We start from the raw sequence: 26375 nt of genomic DNA on the forward strand, positions 1-26375 counted from the left end.
TAAACTAAGCAACAATATGTATTATGTTTCTTCTTGAAGGTCCATCTATGTATTCTTGATACATGGCGAAATATGAGTGACAGATAAAATAACTAAGCAACATTGTATCTTCTATTTATTCGCGGATGACGGTTCTTTCTTGAAGGTCCACTTTTTTATGCGATCAATAAGGCTTCGTGCAATGGCTGGGATATTGCTTAAAGCTTCATTTGCTTCATACTTCAGGATGTGAACCAAAAATCGCTTCCTTAGTTGAAAACCGTCCTATATATGCATTATACAACATTGTTATAAAAAAACATGTGCAAAGTGTATGCAAATGAACATGTGTAAATACTCACCGTGGGTACTGGAAAATGTAGCAATCCATCGTACCATGAATGCATGAACTCAAAAACCAAATAACCCGACAGAGCACTGCATGCATGTAATGTTACATTGCGGGTCGAATAAATACGTTAAGATCGTAACATATTGTTAAGATTCTTACTCGTCTAGATTTGTTGGAACTTTGGGAGCCTTGCAACCCCATTTAGTTATGTCATCCTTTGATGCAGGGTTTGCAACTTCAAGGGCAAGATTAAAATTATCGGCCACATTTTTAAGTATAGTCTTCGCCAAATATGGTATTGGAAGCGGGTTCAAAAAAGAGATAACTTTTTTGTGCCGATCGAAGACGAACAACTGGAATAACCCAACAATATCCCAAGGCAATAAAATCTGCACCGATACATTTAAAAATATAGCAATCATTATAACATATAATTGACTCTTAAGAATGAAGAATTGAATTCTTACCATATTGCATTCAGATATATGATACTCATTGCTGTCAGGCCAGCTAAGAAACAACTGAGCCAACCGAGCAACGTCAGGATTGTCACTACGACTTGGATCTCGTGCATATTGAGACATCAACTAAAATAATAATAATAAAAAACATTAGTATATGCCACAAATGAGTCACATATAAATAGATTTAGTGTGTAGTTATAGTAACTTACACAAAAGTTCAAATCCATGTAGTAGACTGGGACATCCCTAGCAAGCTGGATGTCATGCCACGCCAGTATCCGTACAACCATATTGAAGCAACTAACGTCCATATTTTCATTCATTTTTAGTATGTTACTTATTTGTCTTAAATTAAGACTAATAGGATAAGGACTTGAACTTTTAACCCATTCGGTCCTGTGAAATTAGAATAATGTCAATTACAATTACAAGTATGCTATCACAATTTATTAGAACAATACAATGAAATAAAAAAGATGTTGCTTACTCTAGTGAAGGGACATCATGAATTGTGCTGATGTATAGGCGAAGTTCATCTATTAATTCCTCATCGGTTGGATTGGCAGATGGTGACAGAAGCAATGACTGCGAGATGAATCCAATTTCAGATGCTAGTTTCGATGTTTTGATGCTTTTAGGGGGTCCATCCACAATGACACAATCAGTGGGATCAAAGGTTTGGTCTTCATCATCTTTCAAGTCTCGATTCCTTATATCATCATCATTCAAATGTGAATCCACCAAAATGGCTGCTAGTTTGCTTCTAAAATCTGTCATATTGACCTATTAATGAATCAATAACCAAATTTAATTTTCAAATAAAAAGATACAACCCGGAATAAGTATCACGATATGGAGCAAAATATACCTGTTCAGGAATGTCGGATACAATATCCCCCGTGAAGTATTCCATGAAATTTAACATCCACAAACCACACGATGAGCTGCATGATTACAGATTTTTGATGACACAAATTTTACATATATATATTCAATAAGGACAATAATTATTCCCAAAAAAACCTTCAAAATCACTAAAAATGAAAATTTATCTATAATGATATTTTTAGAAGCTTATATATGACAGGGAAAAGATGAGGCCATGGCCCACGGTCCATGACGCTTGCTTACCTGAAGGCCGACAATTAAATCTGGAACTGGACATGTTAGATCCAATGGACTTTGGATCTAAGGGCCTCTCCAGCGGCACGACGCAAACGGACGCCGAGCGACCGTTTTCGTCCGCCATGACCGGAAATGCGTCTGGCACAACCTCCAGCGGGGCGACGCAAAGTGATCGGGCCGTCCGCGGAGACGCAAACCTGGCCCAAATACGCACCTCGGATGCGTCTCTGCGGACGCTGCGCGGACGTGGAAAGTGTCCGCTCGCGTCTGGCAGACGTTTTGTCTGGCCCGCCTGGCAGTGACCCAGCGTCGATAAGTCTTCTCCGCCAGTACTGGCGCCGAGGCGTCGCTTCGGCAGTCTGCGGCCGCGTAAATGGCGATGCCTCGCGTGGCGCGCGGCCATCGCCTACCTCTGCGCACGTAGTAATGGCGATGCCACGCGTGGCGCGGCCGTCGCCCTGCCTCCGACCTATATAAACAGGGGCGCGAGCATCTCATTTCCTCCCCACTAAACCCTAGCCGCCGCTGCCGTAGCGCTGCTTCCGCTCAGCCTCCACCAGATCCACCATGAGCAGCGCCGGACGCGGCCAGGCTGCCGCGCCTCCACCTCCACCTTCACCTCCCACTGCACCTCCCCCGACCTCGAGCTCCGAGGAGGAGTTCGACGACGACAGCACCGACGGCCTCCTCGACCCGGTGAGGGACGCCGCGACCCTGGCTCTCGTGGAGGAGGAAGCAGAAGAGGAGCGGGCGGCTCATGCGGCGGTCGACGCTGAGCTGGAACAGCGCAGGCTGGCAGCCGCCGCTGCCGCAGATGACTCCGACTCCGAGATATCTTGGTCTTCCGATGGCCCTGATGCGCCTACGCCAGAGGAGAGGGCGGCGGAGCAGAGGGCTATCGTCGAGTCTTTCGAGACGCCCAAGGACGACGCCGCCAACGCGAGTTTGGAGCAGTGGTTGCAAGACGACGCGGCGGCGCACCGAGCCATAGCAGCCGCGCGGGAGGCAGCAGAGAAGCAGGCGACGGAGCGACGGAGCGACGCAACGACGGGGCCGGCCCGTCAGGAAGCAAGTAGTCTAGGCTTATAGATCTACCTTGTATAGTTTTTATGCATTTATATGTACTACTTTCTATGTTTTTTAATATGTTGCAATTCAAAAAATGGGTCGCCCCGGTGGAAACACACCCAGACGCAAACGGACGCTCGGACAAAATATGTCCGCGGGGCGACGCAAACGGACGCTCGCGGCCACTTTTGGGCGTCCGAAATGCGTCGTGCCGCTGGGATGCCCTAACTCACCTTGGACCATGCTGGACTGGATTACATTGGAGTTGGACATCCGTTAAACTAAAGTCTATAAACATTGGATATTGTTGGACTCAGAGAGGATAGGATCCATCCAAGATCCATTAGACCGTGTCTGCTGGCGATTAATAATCGTTCACGACTGAGATGGGCACCACACGACCACACGTCCATGCCGCGCGGCACCGGCGACAATCTGAGACAAACACGGCCCTCTCACTCTCTCTGTCCTTGCACTTGCACGCACTGAAGCAAACACTGAAGTAAAAAAAAAAAAGGGCTCATACTGCTCCGCTTCTGCCCCAACGCCGGCGACCGGACAGCCGCTCCGTGACCGGAGACCAACCCCCGAGGTGGTACTTCTCCCCCACCCCGTCCCCCGTCCCCCGCCCCCCATCCCTGCAACACCCTCATCTCTCCTCCGGGCTCCAGCTCTCCCCCATGTCGCATCCCGTGTGACCGTCGCCTCCACATCAACGACCACATCCGGCCGGTGACCCGCGACTGGGAGGTGCTCGAGCTCTTCATGCTCACGGGCGATACAGCGCTAGGCGGAAGCGGATGCGCAGGGGCTCGTCTCCACGCGAATGGTGGCCGCGGACATCGCGCATCTGACGCGTACAGAGCACCTGAGCTTGGAGCTCGGCTAGCCACAGGCGAGCTGTTGGCACTACCCTGGTAATCAAGTTCTTCTGTACACTCCCGCTCTGAGGTTTTTGTGGGGATTCTCCTATGGATTATGGAGATGCTTTTCCGTGTTGTTTTAGTGGGGCGAATCGAAGTAACTCATGTTGTCTGTGAGAAGCGGGGGTAGATTGATGCAGTGTGAAGGAGCGTGTTTGTTGATGACAACTTAACGGCCTAGCGATTTGAAGCATGGGCGAGGTCAGTTGTATACAAAAATCCATCTATGAGTCAATAGAAAGTTTTTGTGTCACTGTGTTTCGCTAAACTGACGAACTGAACCTACATGTTGTCTTTTTTCTTTTTTATCAACAAACCTACATGTTGGCAGTTTTGGGGATTCAGAGGAATTGTCTACAGCTTTATGCAGATGCTATTAATTATAAGGACCAAAATTTCATAGGCTGTCCTTCTATTATATGTTCCCCTCGTAATATATTATAACACTTTACTACACTTAAATTTCTTTTTGCATAGAAACAGCATTACATGTTTTAGCATTGTCCCTTTCTAAATGAAATAATCTTTGAATGTGCTTCCATTATATGTTCCAGGTAGAATATAGTAAAACACTTTACTGCCTTGAAATTCGGATTTAGTAGAAACGACATTATTTGTTTTAGCATTGTCTCTTTCTAAATGATTTAAGGTGTCCTGCTCTTCTATGCAGCCTTAGTTATTCATGTCAAGTATCTCAAATATCCCATGTACTGCTGTTCAATCTTGGTGGCCCAGAGACCCTCAATGATGTTCAGCCGTTTTTGTTCAATCTCTTTGCTGATTCAGTAAGTGACCGTGCCATATGATCATACTTTTGATTGCCATATTGGCGAGTTCATTTTCTATTTAGGATGCATTGACACATGGTTCAGGACAACTACTTTTTAGTGTAAAAAGCTTGACATTCACGTTCTACAGTATCGATTTGCTGATGATGAAGTAATGTACAGAAAAACACACAGTTGACAATATGTATGCATCCTAAATAGAAAAGGAACTCGCCAATATGTATGCTCCAAATTATCACGACATGTGTAAGGTTTCCATGTGGTCTACAACTCTGTACCTAGGTTATTGAGTTAGCTCTGTACGTAGGTTATGGTGTTCCATATGAAACTGAAGCATGAAAAAATGTTTGTCAAAAAGTTCTTTACTTAAATTGTTTTGTTACTGAAGTTACTTTTAGTCTTGGCCAGTGCTATAGCCCTGTGAGTCAAAATCAAATGCTCAATGCTATATTGATAACTTTTGTGACAACTTATTTATTTTTATTTGCATTTCCAGTTGATTCATTGTGGCTCGATGGTCCAGGATGAGAAGGTAGAGCTAAACATCCAATTCATGTAATATTTGAGGTATGCACGGTCTCCGCACCCTTACTTTGTCAGTATTTGTATTCTTTCCCTATTAATTAATGTTGTTTTAATAGAAAGAAATCATTATGTATAATTATACACATCATTGTCCCTTCAGAAAAAGTACTAACTAATGTACTTATTTATTTTTATATGAAGCAACTCATCATCAGATATGAATTGAGTTGTTGCATTATAGCTAGCTCCAAATTAAAGAGATGGTATGGAAGAATAAATTATCTTGAGTCACTGTAATATCATACAATTTCTTAACTTGAGGCCTAGATTTAGCAAATTGATCTTGCAAGAATAAATTATGCTTTTTTTCAAGTGACTGAGCATGATCACCAAGACGAAATACAGTATTATATATTCATAAAATGATCCGTAATTTTCATTCAAAGCACCATATTTTATAAATCATATTTCTCTCACTCAGAACGGTATTGCGTATTCAATAGCGGACTAAAATAAAAAACGGTATATTCAAATTAATGGAGCCTATGCATAGCGGAGTTTGTTAATCCAGTACTTGCTTTTTTCTTCTTCGCTGCAGAATTATGGTCATCATCCGTTGTATGCATCAATGCTTTCTTAGGGATGGGTTTTTGTGCTTTCATGAACAAGCTCAGATACATGGAGAGCTGATTGAACTGCAATGACCATCTGATCATGTTGCGCAAGATAGACCTAGAAACTTTCAAGGTCATGAGTAGTATGCTATTCATGAAGATGATTACCTATGATGTCATATACTCTCATTTGGTAAGTGCATATGCATACTTTATTCTTTCTTACTTGCGGACACATGATTCTTTGTAATGAAAATTAATGGGGGTATTTAAAAAAAAAATTGATTGTGTTGAGGTAGAAGGTATACCCATCTGTTTGAAGACTGCTCGTAATGCACTCTTCTCGTGGCCATGTTGTCACGTTTAGGTCCGGCCATTTATCAGCTTTTAATTCCATGTTAAGCGATGCATATTTGAATAAATTTTGCAGTCCTTCAACCTGTTGCACGAACAAATGACAAAATATTAACATCACAACCGAAGGATCACAGAAAATCATCTTATATCAAAAGATAGGGCAGTGAGAGTAATTGCTAACCATAGCAGCAAGGTCTTTGCGACCCATTCCTCTGCCGAGCGAGTCGAGCACTTGGATACATCGTTTTTTGGTATTTATAACTGCTACGTACCAATGAATGTTGTTACTGTTCACTGGAATGTGTATCTGAAATTTTTAAGTTAGTTTACTTCCAATATAGACAAACATCCAAGGTTGATTGAATTTAGTGGAGATGTAAGAAACTGAAACCAACCATATCATGTTTCAAATAAGTTCTGACTCTATCTAATAACCATGTTGGTGCATCATCAGGCCCCAACCAGCTAAAACTCTTTATGGTCTTAGAGATGCATGCATTCTCTAAAAACACACTTCCACCTGCCCTCATCTGTAGATGCTCTGTACGACTTATGCAATTTATGTACGCGTTTATGATCTACAATTTCAAGTGCATACATTGGTTATAGCAGATAATATAACTCATAATGAAATAGCATATCCTTGTCAGAAAACGATATATGCTTACTTCATCGCCAATGAATTCTCCGGGAGTTAAAAGAGACATTAACTCGGCCTTTTTAAGATATCCATCACCGATGCTCACTAAATATCTTTTGTCGCTAGGTTCATTTCTGATTTTGTCAATCACGGACCAATCATCGCTGGTGCAAGCATAATCTGTGACAATGGAAGTAGTAACATTTATTAATAATAAAGATAATCAATATAGCAAAATCAGGGTACAGAAGGTTTTGTTATGTGCCTTCTGGAGAAACCACATAGTCCTCTGCCTTCTTAGGCTTGTTATGCCGTCGCATATGTTTCTCCATCTGGATGGGCAATGCCAACTCGTTTTGTATAGTTCCTGGCCATTCCGTGCCAGACGTTGTTGCTAAGTGGTTGTCAAGAGCTGACAACAGTTGTTGACTTGTTTTGTTGTCGGATAATTCCTGGGAACAACACAAATAAAATTGAAACCAGGAAAAGAGTGTCTAATAATTAATATGGAGAATTGAAATTATTGGGGAGCTTTTAGGACCAGAAAACTCACATTTGTCAATTTGGAGTACGTAGCCTCTTTGCTGGTTTTATTTTCTAGCTCGTTGCTCTCAGATTTGGTCAGCCCCTCTTCAATCTGCATATTATCTGTGTCCTCACCCTTTAATCCTCTGTCGATGTTTTCCTGAAAACCAAGCATATATCACTTTTAATTACGAAGCCTTGCAAAGTATTTAATTACCAAACCTTGCAAACTATGAAGTTACAGAGATTAATATCATTACCGCGTTGATAGCATGGACAATAGCACCGAATCTGGGTGGAGATTGATCCACAGAGGGCATCGGGGATGGCGGCCCAGACATTGAGAATGATGCAACACAGCCAGATTCGTGGGGCGAGTGGACAGAGTTGAGGTGGAGGAGGCCGGCGAGGTGGAGGAGAGTTTGGATGGGGCGATTGGGGAAGGGAACAATATTGTGGTGACTGCTTCTGGCGGTTGCTGTAGAGTTGTAGGTGCCCACGTTCGCTGGAGTCCGGAGTCCCTTATCGATCGATCAAGTCTGGCGCGGTGCGAGGTGGAGGAGAGTGGGGATGCGGCCAATAGCTACAGCGAGATCATGAGGCATTATTATCCTCCTAGCGAATCATACTTCTGTAACAAACTATCCGTATATGGAGCAACAGACTATTTTTATTGCTCTATCCGGCTGATTTATCTCAGGCTCCATGTTTTTTTTTGCCTTTTCTTATACCCCACGTACACAATAGTTATAGACATTGCCTTTTCTTTTTTGCCTTTTCTTATAGCTCATCTCCACAAATACCTTTATAATATATTAAATGATTAAATTGGGCCTTCTACTTGCATATTTGGAGGAGGAGTAGGCCGCTGATATGTCAGCTGCCCACGCATCTGGAGGGCTCCTTGCGAAATATATTGCGTCTTCTACCAGGAAGGAGATCACATGCATTCTAGTATCCTGAAGGTACATCATATCTATATTTTCTTCTCTGGTACTACAACTTCTCTTGTTGCAGGTAGAGGATACATGGTTACTTGTAACATGGGTAAAAATTAAGTCTCTCTTATGCTTATTGGTGCTTTGCAGTTACATGTTTCACTCACTGGTTATAGGAATTTTGGCTCTTGCTGTCAAGAAATTACTGCATTAAGTGAGCAGAGAGAACATTTGGCTACAACAGCACTACAGGTACAAGCTTATTTCATCCTTTTATTTCCCATGCTGTGGATGGATTGGAAGCTGTCAACATAGGAGATACGGATTGGGGCATCGTGTGAATAGAAAACATGCTATATTTATTTTTACAACAAATGAAAGAAATAATAAGACTAACAAAACTAAAAAATTTGCAATAAAAAATTATTCTGGATCTACGTGCCTAATCAACTTCATCAAACTTGTTAACTTGAGTTGGCGCGATGCGGGGTGTACTTTGCGTCAGATGGTTGAAGATGTGTTTGATTGAAGAAGCTTGGTCAGGTAGCTGAACTGCATTGCACTCATTCGCCGGCTTCTGAGCATCCCTCCTTAAAAGTACAACATTTTTGACCCCTTCACCGGAATACAAGTCATTACAAATTCGTTCTCGCACACCTACACCATGAGATAATTAGACATCTAGTTATCAGGAATGGTGAAGCACTAATAAAAAAATATAGTCACCTTCAAGCATGTCAAAGTGATGACATGCTGAGCATCGATGGAATGTAATTGTGGTTGCTGATGTACTTAAAAGACTTCCTGTTTATAAAAAACATTGAGTAAGTAAAAGTGCGAAATGCATTTTGTACAACACCTTTTAATCATTTAAAGTCCAGACTTACTTGAGGCTTGGTCAACTTCCATAGAGGTTGCCATGACGAATGAATAATGCTTTTCACCAATCAACAGTTGTTCTTCGTGCCTCTGAGCAAGCTCATCAAAAATGCGGAGGAACACAATGTGATTACTGGAGTCCACCACTGCTACTTCCCTCATTCCTACCGGGAAATATGTCTAGTGGTCCAGTGGGCTAACATACATGATAACGCCCGCAATATCTACAATTGATACAATATGTTATTACATAAAAAAATTAATTGTCACCCAACCGATATAATGTAGCCATGAATATTTTATCTACACAAGAATACCAGTGGTTGCGCCATTAGGTAAATTGATGAAGACATCATCGACATCCATATCTGTGCATTTAAAAAGAAGTGTATATAATTAGTTGATCTATCAACAAATCATACCATTGAAAATATATGTACTTGAGAGTCTGAATTACCTATGCAAAACACGACGGATCTGCAGTCCTTGGCTATAAGCGGCGTAATAGTTTACTCTCCTTGCAGCAACCAAGGCGACGATGGAATAGATGGATCAAATGTTGGAGCTGCTACTAAGCTCCTCTTCTTGTTCTTCCTCTCAGCTATGTTGGCTTTGGCTACAAACGAAGTTACAAATCCCTTAAATAGACATATATGCATGGACCAGCAGCCAGTAACCCACGCATGCAGTAGCCTCCCAGTCCACTCACAGATGGCTCGAGTAGCACAATCACACATGCAGCCAACGATGTAGCTACTGACTCGGCTAACGCAGTCCACTCACACACAACCACCTATGACTTGGCCAAATGAAATCTATGGAGGAGGAGCGTTAGTGAATATGACTATTTTTAGATGGAAGTGAATAAGACTTGGCCATCACCGTCTGAAGTTAGAGGTGTGGTCTGTCTGACCGCATCTGATATTGTGGTCAAATGTGGCATTTATTTTTATTTATGTTAATTAACTTTGCCATTTATTTTTTAGTTTGGCTGAACTTCCACAAAAAGGTGACAAATCTTTTTTCAGCCTTTAACTTTTATCTTTTGAGCCACAGGATGTATTTACCCATATACTATTTTTAGTTCAGTTGACCTGGCCTTGTCATTCCATACGTGTTTTCTTTTCTACAATGTTATATGCATGTTTATAATAATTTGATAGGGATGAACTGTAACAAGCTGATGCTCTTATTTTTGGCAGACACCAAACCTTTGTTTCTGGATGGGCGAGTTGTATTCACAAAGTAAGCAGAACCTGTAATGCCACTCAAGGATCCAAATCTGATATGGCTATCATTGCACGCAAAGGTTATATTTTGGTACAGGAAATTCGTGAAAAGCAGATCCAATGTTTCTGGGAGGTTGTTGTTTATAGTCTTGGAAATATATTGGGTGTTGAGAAAACGACAGAAAGGTAAAATATTGCCACAGTTTCTGTATATCTTGAAAGGTGTTATCTCTTGTACCACATGTTATTTGACTGTTGTATGCTCCTAGTTTTCTGTCTGTTCATTACATGACATTAGTGTGATCTGCACTGCGGAGATATAAATATGCTTTTCAATTTGCATAACTACAAGCCAAAGTAGATGAAAAGGGAGCAGTTTCAGAAAAAAGAGAGTAGGCTTCAGAAAAATTAAGAACATCGACAATAGCCAGGCCAATGAGACAACGGACATGCTTCAATTAACAAGATAGGCTGCTCGTATAAGCAAGCACTGAAGTATTTACAAAACCTGATAATTCCTAGAGAAATACCGAGATGTTGGATTCATCATCCAGGACGGTACCACAGTAAGTTAGTTCATCGGCGACATTGCGTACTCACATCCACTGAACAGTTTTGCAGACCAAGCAAACAAGTATCAAATTTGTATGATTATTAAAGGGAATGTCTTCTCCAATTGGTACACACTCTTCTTATATGTAGCACACTTCTGTGAGTTCCACATAGCACATAAGATAACTTGCTTGGAACCTTTTTTACATTCTCCAATGGGTGCAGAATCTTCTTACAGGCAGCACACTACTCCTGGGATCTGCAGAACACATAAAATAACTTGTATGTGACCTTAGAACTGACGAGCATAAGAAAAACGATTTATGAGCTGCACGTTTCGACTACCAAAAATTTGCGGAACATATACTCCCTCCATTCATAAATAAGTGACTCATTTTCTAAATGCAGATGTATCTAGATGCATTTTAGTTATAGATACCTCCGGATGCAGAAAAAGTTGAGTCACTTTTTTTAGGACGGAGTAAGTAGATCGATAGCAAAATCTGAAACTCAAAATCTGAGCTCCATTTAATCAAATCTAGAGGACTCTGCTTGGGATTGAAGTTATCATCAGTATTATATTGATGGTGGCTATATAAGGAGGCTTGGTACATTTGAAAAAAATGTTGACTGTAATGCATGAGCGTTAGCTCCTAGAATTATTGGCTGAGCCTGCTGTATTTTTCATCTGTTTTTGTCTGTTTTGTTCTCTGTCAGCTAGTCCCTCTCTAGTTTGTAACTGAACTTATACTTTCGCTTACTTGGCAGAACACATGTCGTGTTTCCTCAAAATAAAATCTAAGTTGTCCCATAACAGGGCAGATCAATAAAAGATGTGAACTGGTAACTTTCATAAGCAAAATAGAGTTTAAAGTTTTTACAAACACCTTTTGTTTCTATACCATCCCAAAACTTATACCTTATAAATCCTAGCAGATGAAACTCGAGAAAACTATGAAATTTACCATGTTAAGTTCAGTTAGCCAGCGAATTGTACAATGGTGCACCGGGTTACGTACTGTAACAGAACTCCCAATCAATCGTCCAGGAACGTGCATGCTGCATGTAAGAATTTCGTCATTCTTTATGTCAGTAAAAATATGAAGGCATCAACGAAACACGGAGATAACAACAAATATATCAGGGATGCGTAGATTTGAAGCTAAACAAAAGATGCAGACCTCATATTATACTGAACTGGGAGTAAACCGCTTGATAATGTGCTAGTCAATTTTGTGAACAAAGAAAAATAATAAATAATAACATTTCCATATAGTGCTACACAAAGAATTGCAGTGATTTGAGGTAATATGGCAATCTGGAGAACATCCACGGCAAGACTGCAGTTTAGGAACGTGATGACAGTTAGCAATGTCAATTAAGCGAAATATAAGTGAAAAATCCAAAAAGCATGATATTACTGATTTTACTACTTGAATATTAAATCATCAGGTAAAATATACATTATGGGCATCATGATGCCTACTTTTTCATTATCTTTTCACGACAAATCATTGAGGCATGTGGGAAAGGTCCTATGTCATAACAAAGTCATAGAACTGCTGAAGCTGCTGCATAACATGAATATTCATAGATCCGAACAAGAGAAATAGAAGTATATAAGAAGATTAAATAAGAAGAAAAGACCAGCCTAAAGGATGAACAAACCTGTTCTATCCCTCCAATACATCCCTGTACACAATGTTCTTTGTGCTTTTTCTGGTGGGGTCTATGTCTATATTTGGCTTGGCCAAAATCCGAGTGGTCTGCTTTGACACACCCCTTGAAAGTGCAACATAAAGCTGGCCATGGGAGAATACAGGCTCTGGGAGGTAAATACCAACGGTCGGAATGGTTTGCCCCTGGGCTTTGTTGATGGTCATTGCAAAACTCAACCGGACGGGGAACTGTTTCCTCTTAAACTTGAAAGGAAGTGAAATGTCCTCCGAGGGCGACAAAGGGATCCTCGGTATGAACACTCTATTTCCAGCATGTTGTCCACCGACAATGTCGGCGTCGATTGCGTTATCCTGGAATGCTCTAATCATCAGTCTTGTTCCATTGCACAGCCCATTGTGCGGATCAAGATTCCGGAGTAGAATGACGGGACAATTGATTTTGAGTTTCAAATCATGCGGGGGCAGGCCATTTGGAGTGAGTGAGTTGAGATAGTCTAGTGGGTAGTTATTGCGTGCATCATCCTCGACAGAGTCAAAGCTATAATATACCTTCGCCTGGCCAGGAAATCGGTCAATCATATTTTTATTCAGATTGTCCACATGATCATTCTTCGTTGAAAGAATGGCACGTGCACTCATGTAGTGTCCAGATGTGGCGTTCTCATGAAGCGATGGGAACACACCTTCAATAAGCTTGTTCACTGGTTCGTCGGTAGGACTGAAAGGAATAACAATGTCATCCGGAAGACGCACATAGTCACCACCGATTGTCTCTTCTGTTCCATTCCCTATTCTCAGTAGGTACTCGGAGAACCACTGATCGGTCTGTGCCCTCATATTGCGGGTGAGGCGTATCTTCCTAATCTTATCCCATAAATAAGACCTCTGTAGCGTAGCATCAGTGATTTGAGCTCTTGTCCCACGTGTTACAACGGGAAGGACCTGCCTAAAATCTCCTCCAAACACCACGACTTTCCCCCTAAATGGTAAATCAGATCCCATGATGTCCTGTAAGGACCTATCAAGCGTCTCAACAGTTTGGCGCTTCGTCATGGCAACTTCGTCCCAGATTATTAAAGATGCCCTATGGAGCAGCTTTGCGGTACCACTCTGCTTGGTGAAATTGCATGTGCTGCTGTCTGTGAGCCTAATCGGAATTTTAAACCTGGAATGGGCTGTGAACTAACCTAGAATATCGGTAGTTAGGTTAGTTTGTTCCATGCGTGTTGATCATGCTGAGCAGTAGATAATCATCGGCTGTTGTAGCTTAACAACCATTGTATATCTTGTTATCTATCTGGCATATAAATACATATGAGGGCCGGTGGTGATTTACCACGGCAACACAAGATATTTTACTTGGTATCAGAGCCGAGATCCCATATACAACCTAGATCGCCATGGCAGGACCATCGGACACCACCGCCGCCGGGTCAGGCACCACCGTCACCATTTCCTCCATCACCAACCTCATCACCATCCGTCTGACCCGCGACAACTTCCTCCTCTGGAAGACTCAGGCGGCGCCCGCGCTCCGCGCAGCGCATCTCTTTGGCTACGTCGACGGCACCATCGCCGCGCCATCGCCCACGATCACCGAGGGCACCGGCGATGCGGCTAAGGAGACGGCCAACCCGGAGTTCCTCCGGTGGTATCAGCAGGACCAGCTGGTCCTCATCGCCCTCCTCGGCTCCATGTCCGAGGACATTGTTGGGCAGCTGACGCGCATCACCACGTCGGCCGGCGTGTGGGAAACGCTCCACGCCATGTTCGGCTCGCAGAACCGAGCCAGGGTAATGCAACTGCGTTACCAGCTCTCCAACCTGAAGAAGAAGGACATGACCGCCTCCGAGTACTTCAATCGGATGAAGGGGTTCGCCGACGCCATGGCCTCCGCTGGAAAGCCACTCAGCGACGAGGAGATCCTTGGCTATATCCTCGCCGGACTGGGTCCGGAATACGAGCCCCTCGTCGCCTCCATCACCTCCCGCGACAACCCGGTGACGCTCAACAATTTTTACGCCTATTTTCTGAGTGCAGAGCTTCGCCTTGAGCAGCAGGCGTCCATCGGGGAGATCCACGCTTCTGGCAACGCTGTCGACCGCCATCGTAATGGTGGCCAAGGTGGTGGCCAGCGTGGTGGCGACGGACGTGGAGGACAAGGAGGAGACCGCGGCGGCCGCAATGGTGGCCGCAATGGAGGACGCGGCAACGGAGGTGGCCGGAACGGGGGCGGAGGTGGTGGCCCTCGTCCCACTTGCCAGGTGTGTGGCAAGTACGGCCACGACGCCCTGCGCTGTCGCAACCGCTTCAACCATGCCTTCCAGCCCGACGAGCCCCGTCCGCGCAATGCCAACGCCGCCCACGCCAACAACACCAACGACGGCAATTGGTACTTTGATTCAGGCGCGACGGATCATCTGACGTCCGATCTGGACCGTCTCAGCCTCCAGGAACGCTACCACGGGAAGGACTCCGTGCAGGTCGCCAACGGTGCAGGTCTGCCAATTACCCATATCGGTCATTCTCAGATTACTGGTTCTTCTCGTCCAATTCATCTCAAAAACATCCTTCGCGTTCCTAACCTGTCTAAGAACCTATTATCTGTGCACAAACTATTACTTGACAATAATGCCTATGCTAAATTCTACCCCTTCCATTTTTATGTTAAGGACCAAGCCACGAAGGCCCTTCTTCTTCGGGGTAGATGCCAGGACGGCCTCTATCCGGTGCCAAGCGACATCGTCTCTCCACCTTCCTCCCACCGCCACGGTCTGGCCAGCACGACGCTCTCCGCTGAACACTGGCATCGCAGGCTGGGGCACCCATCGAATAAAGTCATCGAGTCTGTTTTTAGGTCAAATAAAATCGCTTGCGCACCGTCGCCATCCTTAGTTTGTGATTCGTGTCAACGTGCAAAGGTGCACCAGTTGCCCTACTCTAGGTCGTCTCATGTCACTAGTTCCCCTCTCGAGCTTGTGCACTCCGACGTGTGGGGGCCAGCTCATCGTTCCACGGGAGGGTTTAGGTATTATGTCAGTTTTGTCGACGATTTCAGTCGCTACACTTGGATTTATCTTATTAAACGAAAGTCAGATGTTGAGCAGTCCTTTTATCATTTTCAGACTCATGTTGAGCGCTTACTTCAGGCTCAAATTCGTGCTGTTCAAACTGATGGCGGTGGCGAGTATCGTCGCCTGTCTCGTTTCTTTGATCGTACTGGCATTCAACATCGCTTAACCTGCCCTCATACATCTAAGCAAAATGGCATTGCAGAAAGGAAACACAGGCATATTGTGGAGACAGGCATTGCCTTGCTCGCCCACTCCTCTCTCCCGATCTGCTTCTGGGACGAGGCCTTTCTTACCGCGGTCTACCTGATCAACCGCATGCCTACTCAGAATCTCCAAAACGCTAGCCCCCTTGCCTGCCTCCGTGGAGAACAACCTGACTACTCCTTTCTTCGTGCTTTCGGTTGCGCTTGCTGGCCGAATTTGCGTCCCTACAACAATCGGAAGCTCTCCTATCGCTCTCGCCTTCGCGTTTTTCTTGGGTATAGTCAACAACATAAGGGGTATAAATGTTTGGATCGATCCACTGGCCGCATTTTTGTGTCTCGAGACGTCGTTTTTGACGAGAACTTCTTCCCTTACTCGTCTCCTACCTCTCCGCCATCTCCACCGTCTCACCCACCTGCCACAATTCCCTCCTTGTTTCCTCGTTCCGAGCCAGTAATCCAAGATGATCATATGCGTAATTATGATCTGACATTGTTGACTGACACCCCTGCTACTAGCAGTTCCTCTGATGCAGGTAACTCTGGCGATGACACTGCTGCTCCTGACTTGGGCTCTCCTCGCACGCCCTCCAGCTCGGTTGCATCCGATCGTGCAGTCTCTCCTGCCGCGGCAGAGACTTCGTCTGCCCCGGACTCACAGCAGCCTGCCTTGGACGGTTCTTCTGCCGCGGCTTCGGATCCTGCCGCCACGCCGTCCCCAGCTGCGACACCTCCTGCGACACCCGCACCGTCGCCTCTGGCAGTTGACCCTGCGCCCGTGCTGCGTCATCCCATGCAGACACGCACGCGCACCGCCTCCGTCAAGCCCCTGGTTCCCACGGACGGGACCGTTCGGTACGACCCCAAGCGTCGCGCTTTCGCGGCCGAGCCTGCCTCCTATCGTCGTGCGCTCTCTGACGCTCGCTGGCGACAGGCCATGGAAGACGAGCATGCCGCTCTTCTCCGCAACAACACTTGGACCCCGGTTCCTCCCCTTCTCGCCGCAACATGATTGGCTCCCGCGGGGTGTTCAAGCTCAAGCACAAGGCTGCCGGGTCCATCGACAAATACAAGGCTCGGTTGGTTGCTCAAGGATTTACTCAACGCTATGGTCTTGACTACCTCGACACCTACGATCCCGTGGTCAAGCATGCCACGGTTCGGCTAGTTCTTGCTCTTGCCGTGGCTCGCAATCGGTGTGTTCCTGGCAGCCTTGACATCGCAATGCTTTCCCGCACGGGTTTTGGAGGAGATCGCATATATGCGCCGACCACCGGTTTGAGGACTCTGCTCATCCAGATTATGTCTCGTAACCGCACAAGTCCATCTATGGCCTCAAGCAATCGCCGCGAGCGTGGTACTCTCGCCTCGGTGATCCGCTCCATCGCCTCGGTTTTGTTGCCGCCAAGACCGACACCTCATTGTTTGTGTTTCATCGGTGGTGTCACCGTCTACATGCTCGTATATGTCGATGACATTGTCGTCGCAGTTCCTCGTGCTCGCGCCTCGGCCTCTCTTATTCGGCGTCTTGGTGAAACTTTTCTGTCAAAGACTTGGGCCCGCTACACTACTTTCTTGGCATCGAAGTGGTGCGAGATCTGTGGGGAATGACTCTATCCCAAGGCAAATATGCTATGGACCTTCTCTCGCCGTGCTAACATGGACAAGGCCAAGGCTGTCTCGACCCGATGTCGATTCAAGACAAGCTTGTCGCCGATCAAGGAACACCGCTGTTAGGTGATTCGGTCTTTGACTACCGCGATGCGATCGGAGGACTACAATACCTCACACTTACGAGGCCGTACATTTCCTACGCTCGTCAACAAAGTATGCCGGTATCTTGCCAAGCCAACTACAAGTACATTGGGAAGCAGTTAAACGCATATTGCGTTATGTCAAGGGTACAGCTGACATTGGTCTGCGTATTCGCAAGTCACCATCGATGCTTCTGAGTGTCTTCACTGACGCTGATTGGGCCGGCAATGCTGATGATCGCCGCTCGACGGGTGGTTTCGCTGTGTTCTTCGGGCCAACCTTGATATCTTGGAGTGCCCGCAAACAACCCACCGTCTCCCGATCATCCACTGAAGCGGAATATAAAGCTTTGGCAAACGGAACAGCCGAGGCAATTTGGGTGCAGTCTCTGCTTCGCGAACTGCATGTTCCTCAATATCGCCCACCGGTGCTATGGTGCGACAATCTTGGCGCAACATACCTCACAGCAAACCCGGTATTTCATGCTCGAACGAAGCATATCGAAGTCGATTTCCATTTCGTCCGAGAGAAGGTTGCACAAGGAGCCCTTGACGTGCGCTTTGTTTCTTCTGCTGATCAAGTGGCCGATGCTTTCACCAAGCCTTCGACGAAATATATGCTAGATCAATTGTATACCAATCTCAACTTAGTACAAGTACGTCGGTGAGATTGAGGGGGAATGTGAACTAACCTAGAATATCGGTAGTTAGGTTAGTTTGTTCCATGCGTGTTGATCACGCTGAGCAGTAGATAATCATCGGCTGTTGTAGCTTAACAACCATTGTATATCTTGTTATCTATCTGGCATATAAATACATATGAGGGCCGGTGGTGATTTACCACGGCAACACAAGATATTTTACTTGGGCGGTGCGCCCACCAGGCATGATCGATGCCGCTATGCCAGATGTAGCTGTAGCAATAGCTATCTGACCTAGGGAACGCACCTTCGCAAGGAGTGCTTTGTATAGATATGTCTTCCCCGTGCCACCCGGACCATCAACAAAGAAAATCTGGCTCCTTTTGTTGAGAACATGAGAGAGGATTTCATCAAAACCAGCACGCTGCTCTTTGTTAAGAGATGTAAACATGTTTATGTCATCTTTGTCAAAAGTAACCGACAACTCCTCTTGTACCTCTCTGGAATCTCCATTCGAACACTCATCATCCACCAGATCCAAATCCGGGAGTCCGTAACTGCTAATATCTTTTCCCATGGAATGCACCAGATCCCTAATGTCTCTAAGGACCATCTGCTCTAGTGCGGCCTGGTTGGGCTGGTTACGACGGTAGTCCTCAGACATTGACTCAAGGTGCTTCTCCCACAGTGATCGGATTTGGGTGACCTCGCAGAACACCAGAATAGTTGCAAAAAGCCTTCTCAGAGCATAAGGCATTTGGAAAGTAGCTGCCTCGCTCAAACAATCATCAATTGACTTGTCGGTCTCTATGAGACCTCTTCGCTCACATGATTCTCTGAAAGTCAAGCAAGGCCTGCCATTTACACATTTCAAATCCTCAAATGATGTTGCACCTCTCACATGATTCATGAGCACTCTAAGGAAGTACCTCTCACCTTCAGCAGGATGCGCATAGACAATTCTTCCAATCTGCCCCCGCCCCTTTAATTTTCTTTTCTGCCACTTCTTCTCACCCTTGATCCACCGGTAGAATTCTGGGAACTCTTTGTACAAGAAGTTCCTCGCAAAAGGATCCACCAGGTTCATCTTCAAAAATTCTGTGAGCATGGTACTGGAAGAAGACGGCCGGTTGATGATGTCATCAAGATTATCGCCATCTCTGAATGTGACAGGCTGCATATCTTCCAAATGAAGTTGCAGTTGGAGAACAGAGGGAGAGACACCGAACATTGGGAAACCGCAAATCCTGGTGATAGACTCCTGTGGCCCCACGAACCTAGCATCCCTATATTGTTTGATCTCATTGATTACTTGACCATCATTCTCTACCGCTGGATCGACTGAGAATGAGGCACGATCATGTCCTTTATAGATGTACTTGAATAAATACTTCACTGCCTTGATGCTAGAGCAAGCTTCAACATTGATGTGACAATTATACCGCATAAGCGCACTGGGGGTTGTATGGGACAACCCATCTATTATCCAGCTCTGCTCTTCTGACCTTCACTTGATGACCATCGTGCCTCCTCCTATAGATAGGATATGAGTCCTTTCCTTGTTGAGTGGCATCACAAAACTGCCGAGGATAGCGAAACCGACATTGACCATCTATCATGCATGGACAATTTTTTCTAAGAGCACCACATGGTCCATGGAGCATATGTTTGACCACCAGAGCATGCAATACAGGGTACTTGTCTTTGTTAGGAAGTTCTGCTGATATCACCTTGTCGTATCCGTCTGGGTTTGTTAGCTTGCTATCCGAGCTCATGATGAGAAGCATGTGCTCGTGTGGCAGCCCCCTCTTTTGAAACTCGGTAACATGGACATATGCAACAACATCACCAAAGTATTTTTTTTTTATCAAGAGATCCTTCATACTTCGCAATTTGGCCCTGTATACTCTCGCCACAAGGTCTGGACGGTCTTGTGGTGTCTGCCCGGGTTCAAGTCTGGATGTAATCTCCTCCCAGTGCGGGTTGCAAGTCATTGTGATAAAGTAATCAGGCTTCCCGAACCGTTGGACTATCGCCATCGCATCAAGGAATCTTCGCTGCATGTCTCTATCTCCTCCTGGAAAAGTCCTGGGAAGCACGATTCTCTTACCAACCCGACAACCACGTGTCTCTCCAGCATCCATGACATCAACAACACCCTTAAGAAAATAAATCAATAACAACATCATTTTGCACGGTATTTTTAAATGTGGAAGGGGCGATGCGTGTGTAATATAAAATGGAAACGGAGAACAACATGATACCTGGTATAGATCAGCACGAATGCGTTTTTGATTCTTAGGATCAGAGAAGAAATCAAGTCTCATAGTCTCCATCTTGATGTACATGTCGACTGCCCATTGCTGGAACCCACGTGCACCGAACAATATAATGTTGAAAAGTCCTTTTCTGACTTGTAGCTTGAAGCAGTAGTACTCCCTTGCGCTGACAAATTTTCTCGACCCTCCGGTTGCATCATCATCGAGGTCCTCTTCATCATCTAGAACATGGATAACGAAATGATTGATTGGTGATCTCCAGAAACAATGAATAAAATGTGAAACAAGTTGAAAGCATGCGGATAATTACCTGCTACGTCATCTGTGTTTTGTTCGAGATGTTCATTTGAACTCCGAGCTAGACCTTGCAAGTCTTCACGCTCGATGTCATCGTCGTTGTCGTCTTGAGCGACTTTAGGTGGTGTCTCATATGGTATCCAGCGGTTCCATCCCGTCTCCCCTCTCGGGAAAAATAATGGATACGCCAAAGGATCATAGCAACCATAGTAAGCTCTAATAAATATAGGACGGTCCCCTTTGCCATACAGGACAACTTGCCTATCAAAAGTGTTCTGTGGGTCACTCCCTTCAACCCACATCGCTGCAACCTGGGAAGCTGTGGGGGCATTGTACCTTCGCTGGTCCAGTCTTATATCTGTGTTAAGGGATATCCTATATTCTTCCAGGTTCGGAACGGATCCAATGCTCTTAAAGGTCTGCACATATGGGTTGTCCTCTAGTATCTCCAGAATCTTTCGTATGATATTGATATCAAGATCTGGAGACCGCTTCACTCTATGTTCCAAGGTTTCATCTGTATCATAGAAGTAGAGCTGGAGATGTCTAGGTCCTTGACCACCAGGCACCAGATCGTCCATCTTATAATACATTGCCCCTTGTGCTACAAATGTATACACACCGGTTCTCGCCGCTGTGCTCACCGTCTTATCAAGGGTGACTCCAAGCCTTGTGAAGGAGAAGTGGGTGTTAAAATATCGTATGTGCTTCCTGAAGTATTTAGCATCAGCATCAACCTGACTTGTAAACAACCGGCGCAACTCTTGAGGAACTTCAGGGGTAGCTATCTTGACTTTTCCTTTTCTGCAACAGAACGCGTGGCCCTCATATTGGAGCCTCATTGCTCCACAATGGACGCAGTCATTAACTGGCTTCAAAACATGATGCTTCTGTGGTAGATTGTGGTACACGAAGTCATAAGGATCATCATTCTGTTTACTTTGAAGGAACATCAGTTGTCACTCTGTAAGAATCGAACACATCGCCTGCACAAATACAATTAGGAGTAAAATAGATGTGCCACAATAAATTATATTAGAATTTCAGAGGGAATAAATTTTGTTTGTCGTGTAAGTTACCTAGACCACTAAAAATCCTTGACTCCTCGTCGTCATCGTGCATTGTTTCTTCCTCCTCTTGCATGGTGTCCACATTATCTATGAGAGAAAATATAATACATTGGTTTTATGTACCATTTGGAGATGAAGGCCTTTTACAAATGGGCACAATTGTTATGTTATTTTACCTTCGAACCTGCCACATTGTTCAAATGGTTCAGAAATGTATGCAGGATCAGATTCACCATCACTGTTTCTGTGATCTGAAATTAAATAGCATTTAATTGTTAAACCTCAGATCGCAAACACACTAACTAAACAGAAAGAACTAAATGATATGAATATTAATACCTGTAGGGTTATGTGCTCTAGATGGTTGTACATGGATGGCAGGGTTAGATGGTGAAGTGTATGCGGATCCAGCAGGTACATAAGCAATGCCAGATTGCTGATGCAATGAGAGGGTATGTTGTTTAACCATCTTATAAGCACGATTCCTATGCAACACACCATCTTTCTGTTCCGGTGTCATCATTGCATATTGTCCCCTCATACGCTGTCGTTTCTTGCAAGAAGAAGCATCTTAAACCATAGATGCATATCAGTAGTATGTATGTCAGCTCGAAATAAAGTGCAACCATTACAAATGATATTCAGTGGAGTTAAATAATGAAGAGGACCGCGAGCACACCTATCATTTGAAGGGAGCGACCTGAGACATAACTTGTTGGCTTGAGGCTTTCTTGCTCCAGCATATCCGTTGGAGTTAGTTCTTTGTTACATATATCTTTGCCAACCAGTGCCCGACGTTGGTAAGTTGGATTGTTGTGCAGCCAGTCAATAGCATTTTGATCATATCTAGTAGGTACAGTGCATGGCGTGTCCACCACCTGGCTGAGGTCGGGTTGTGCTGTTCCAATGGATTGTGTTGTTCCAACATGCATAAAACCTATGGTAGATGCAGAAACAGAAGGCATGACATTGGCTGAATATGATACAACACAATTTAATGTTTCTTATTGCCAGAGGTACATCCATGTAGCAAGTTGAGGTATTTTACGAAGTAAAGTTTGCGAGTTGGATGGTTGCGGTTGATCTTTATTCACACCAAGAGTTGAAGTTTTCTTTTGTAGACGGCTCATCCGAAGCTTATGCAGATATTCTTCTTTCTTATGTTCGGATAGTCTGGCATACCATCCTTCACCAACTGCTTTCTTCTGTTCCGCATTCCCATTTTGTGATTTATGTTCATCACTCATGGAGATTGTAGGGGAATAGGATGCAACTGGCACATATGAGGATATGTAGAAAATAAACCTCTGATTAGATAATTCGTCGATTAACTATATAGGTAATCTTACCAGGTGAAACATGATCAATAGTAGAGGATTGGGGTAAATCCATATTAACAATGTGAGCTTCAGATTTCTTGTGGAGTCGGTCCTGCCGTTGTTTCTTGCGGTACTCTTCTTTCTTATCTTCAGATAGGCTAGCATACCATCCCTGTCCAGTTCGTTTCTTCCGTCCGACAATAATTTGTTCCGCTGGATGATCAGTCCCCAGTGAGCTTGCAGGCGTATCAGTCCCATCTGGCATAGAATGAACCCATAAATTAGGAATAGGTGATTAATAGACATAGGAGGATCGGAAGGGTATAATTGTACCACTGTTACCTGTGTTCATTACAGTGCTCAGAGGAGTACATTGAACAGATGGTAACGACGAATCATGACTTTGAGATACATGCTCGGAGTTAAAACTACTGAGTTTTGCTGCCTTAGTTTGCTGACGGGCTACACGCCGTTTCTGGAGGTACTCCGCTTTCTTCTCATCAGACAATCGGGCATACCAGCTCAGTTTCTTGTCTGACTGAAGACTGGTGGTATTGGCATTGCTCTCTATAGGCGTGTTCGTTAGATCTTTAAATGGGGAACGGTTCCCTGATGCAGACGGGGACGCATGTGGCTGTATTTTCTTCATGTGCAGGAAACTACGATTTAAAGAGGTCCAATATGAAATCGTGGGGGGAACAATATATTAATTCAGTAATGAATATATAAAAGGGATGCTGGACAGTAGAAATGATGATGTCTGAAATTATTTCTGAATCAAAGACAGTACAATTGGTTTATTGATTCATCTTAGTGTAAACATACAAATAGTTTAACCGTGAGTTTGTTGCATCCTTTCTCATAATTTCAGATTTTAGAAGCAGCAAAGCACATATATTAACCAGCGCCCAAATGGTTGAGAACACAAGTGATTTAAAGCGAAAGAAATGATACTTGTAACCTTAAATTTGAAAGGAGATATTTAAGTGGACATGAAAACAACTTCTGTATTATGTTATATAGTAATCTGGTTGCATCTCATCCCATTTGTCAGTAGCAGATAAATTGTTCCAGTTATAGATCAATTATTTGTTCTGGATTAGTAGGTAGATGCAGCAACCATGGAGACGTGTAAATAGATGCATGAACCATGAAACTGACATCAAGTAAATGAAAGTGTAATTTTTTTGTACCCACATTTGCAGGTGACCAATGCGGTTGAGGCACTTGGTTGTTGGACCGCCTGTGGGCAATCTGGGGCACTTGCGTCTTCGACGGCAGACGGCGGCTGGGGCAGTTGCTTTGTGGACGACGGCAGCTGCGGCAGTTGGTTCGTCGATGGCGGCTGGCCACTTGCGTCGTCGACGCCGGCGTTCCCAGTGGACGGCGACTCAACGGCAGCTGGGCACTTGCGTCCCCGACGCCGGCTATGGCAGTTGGTTCGTGGACGCCGGCTGCGGCAGTTCGTTCGTCGACGGCGGCTGGCCACTTGCTTCGTCGACGCCGGCGTTACCAGTGGACGGCGGCTCAACGGCAGCTGGGCACTTGCGTCCCCGACGCCGGCTATGGCAGTTGGTTCGTGGATGGCGGCTGGGCACTTGTCCTCGGTGCCGGCTGTGGCAGTTGGTGCGTCGTCGGCGGTTGAACGGTGAGTGGGCACTTGCGTCGTCGATGCCGGCTAGGCACTTGCGTCGTCGACGCCGGCGACGCCGGCTCAACGGCGGCGTGGATGATGGGTCGTGGAGACTCCGGCTTTGATGGGTATGGTGAAAGTTGTGGTTGTTGTTTTAACGAAAGGGTATGTATTGAGTGGACGTGGGTTGTTGTTTTAACGAAAGGGTATGTATTGAGTGGACGTGGGATTGAGGATGTGCTCAACGTGTTGAGCTCAACATTGGGATGGGATGATTTTGACCGTAGGATGACTGTGTGTGAAGGGCTCAGATTGATTGGATCTGCCTGTCTCTCTCTTTTTATATTAGTGGAGATATAGCACAAGAAGAGTAATGCATTAACTCATTCCAGATTTTCAGCAATCAAGTAGAAAATAAAACCATAGATATATGATTTTCATCCAGCAGAACATTTCATCAGATCCATATGCAAGTAGCTGGCAGGCTGCCATGCGTGCGTTCCTTCGGTTTGGGGTCTAGGCCTCTAGGGGCACTTGGGTTTGCCGTTCTTGGAGTCGACGAGGTTGGCGTAGCAGGGACATTCGTAGCGTGTGTCCTGGCCGGTGCCGGAGGGGACGCAGTTGCACTTGCCACAGCAGATGTTGCAGTCCTTATTGCACATCTCGTTCTTCCTATCGTTCTTTGCGCAACGAGCCTTGCACGCGGATGGGCAATCTGCACAACAGAAATATCAGATCGCGTACAGATGCATATTGTCAGCATGTCCTCAAGTTAACCAGACGCTGATCGAGGACAAATGCGTACCTATCTTGGGTGCCGGCTGCGCGTCCGCAACCATGAGAACGGCGACAAGGAGGAGGAGGGCGATGGCAACAAGAGGCTTGACGGACGCCATGGATGCAGCTCTTTCGGAATATTACTGAATTGCTACCTAGCCACGTATCACTTCAAATGCTCGAGGTATGCAGCTTGGGCTCCTGGCTGGCTTCCCTATATATACAGTCGAAATGGAGAAATTGCCAGAGAAAATATATTGCAGGTAATTAACGGCTGATCTCATTTACTGTCGTGGATTTAATGGGGCGTAACGTTGGGATTACCTTAACAAATTAGGAACCGTATGAAGCTAATTATATTCATGCATTTTCCTTTTCGCATCACTTCAACATGTATCCTACCTTAACTACGTGATACTAAATCATTCCCTCCTCAAAAGCCTGCTATGGGGCACCTGATTAATCGTATGAATAAAGTTTGTTCCAAGTTGCTTAATTTGACTTGTGTGATTGGGATCGAACCAAAGAGCAAACCAAAAAACATATATGGATATTCATAAAATTCAAATAAAGAAATACTATTGGATAACATGGAATTCCTAAAAATAAATGAAATAGTAAACAAATATACTTAATAAGAACCCAAAGAACAATAAGATAAATTTTATCTTATTTTTAGGAGGTTATTTCT

At 44.8% G+C, this 26375-nt stretch overlaps 3 protein-coding genes and 1 long non-coding RNA gene across 9 annotated transcripts; 1 reads left to right on the forward strand and 3 right to left on the reverse strand.

Annotated features, from left to right (window-relative positions):
• On the reverse strand, positions 1 to 8216 carry LOC127318452 (uncharacterized). Its single transcript, XM_051348939.1, has 14 exons — positions 7621 to 8216; positions 7389 to 7520; positions 7101 to 7287; positions 6864 to 7015; positions 6591 to 6773; positions 6377 to 6502; positions 6147 to 6277; positions 1664 to 1739; positions 1283 to 1578; positions 1005 to 1191; positions 799 to 918; positions 491 to 720; positions 342 to 417; positions 1 to 264 (listed from the first exon to the last, which is right to left on the reverse strand). Exons 1-14 carry the CDS (start codon positions 7699 to 7701, stop codon positions 112 to 114), a joined length of 2130 nt encoding a protein of 709 aa, XP_051204899.1. The 5' UTR covers positions 7702 to 8216; the 3' UTR covers positions 1 to 111.
• Positions 3409 to 25248, forward strand: LOC127318492 (uncharacterized). Of its 6 annotated transcripts, XR_011746922.1 has the most exons (10): positions 3410 to 3580; positions 3660 to 3905; positions 3995 to 4112; positions 4582 to 4696; positions 5196 to 5266; positions 5823 to 6031; positions 8216 to 8325; positions 8449 to 8550; positions 10380 to 10592; positions 24480 to 25248. It is a non-coding gene; the product is annotated as an uncharacterized lncRNA (long non-coding RNA). The 6 variants fall into 6 exon arrangements; XR_011746926.1 differs by having other exon boundaries at positions 3409 to 3905; positions 8225 to 8325; XR_011746921.1 differs by having other exon boundaries at positions 3411 to 3905.
• On the reverse strand, positions 21675 to 24605 carry LOC127318459 (uncharacterized). Its single transcript, XM_051348948.2, has 9 exons — positions 24472 to 24605; positions 23617 to 23933; positions 23305 to 23532; positions 23004 to 23228; positions 22635 to 22892; positions 22295 to 22525; positions 22132 to 22206; positions 21965 to 22042; positions 21675 to 21871 (listed from the first exon to the last, which is right to left on the reverse strand). The coding sequence occupies exons 2-9, from the start codon at positions 23921 to 23923 to the stop codon at positions 21822 to 21824; spliced, it is 1452 nt and encodes a 483-aa protein (XP_051204908.1). The 5' UTR covers positions 23924 to 23933; positions 24472 to 24605; the 3' UTR covers positions 21675 to 21821.
• Positions 25249 to 25271: 23 nt separating the features above from the next.
• Positions 25272 to 25859, reverse strand: LOC127318480 (uncharacterized). Its single transcript, XM_051348963.2, has 2 exons — positions 25713 to 25859; positions 25272 to 25622 (listed from the first exon to the last, which is right to left on the reverse strand). The coding sequence occupies exons 1-2, from the start codon at positions 25801 to 25803 to the stop codon at positions 25432 to 25434; spliced, it is 282 nt and encodes a 93-aa protein (XP_051204923.1). The 5' UTR covers positions 25804 to 25859; the 3' UTR covers positions 25272 to 25431.
• Between the last annotated feature and the right edge of the window lie 516 nt (positions 25860 to 26375).

Source organism: Lolium perenne, chromosome 1, assembly GCF_019359855.2.
Source record: "Lolium perenne isolate Kyuss_39 chromosome 1, Kyuss_2.0, whole genome shotgun sequence".
In the NCBI taxonomy this organism is placed as follows: Eukaryota; Viridiplantae; Streptophyta; class Magnoliopsida; order Poales; family Poaceae; genus Lolium; species Lolium perenne.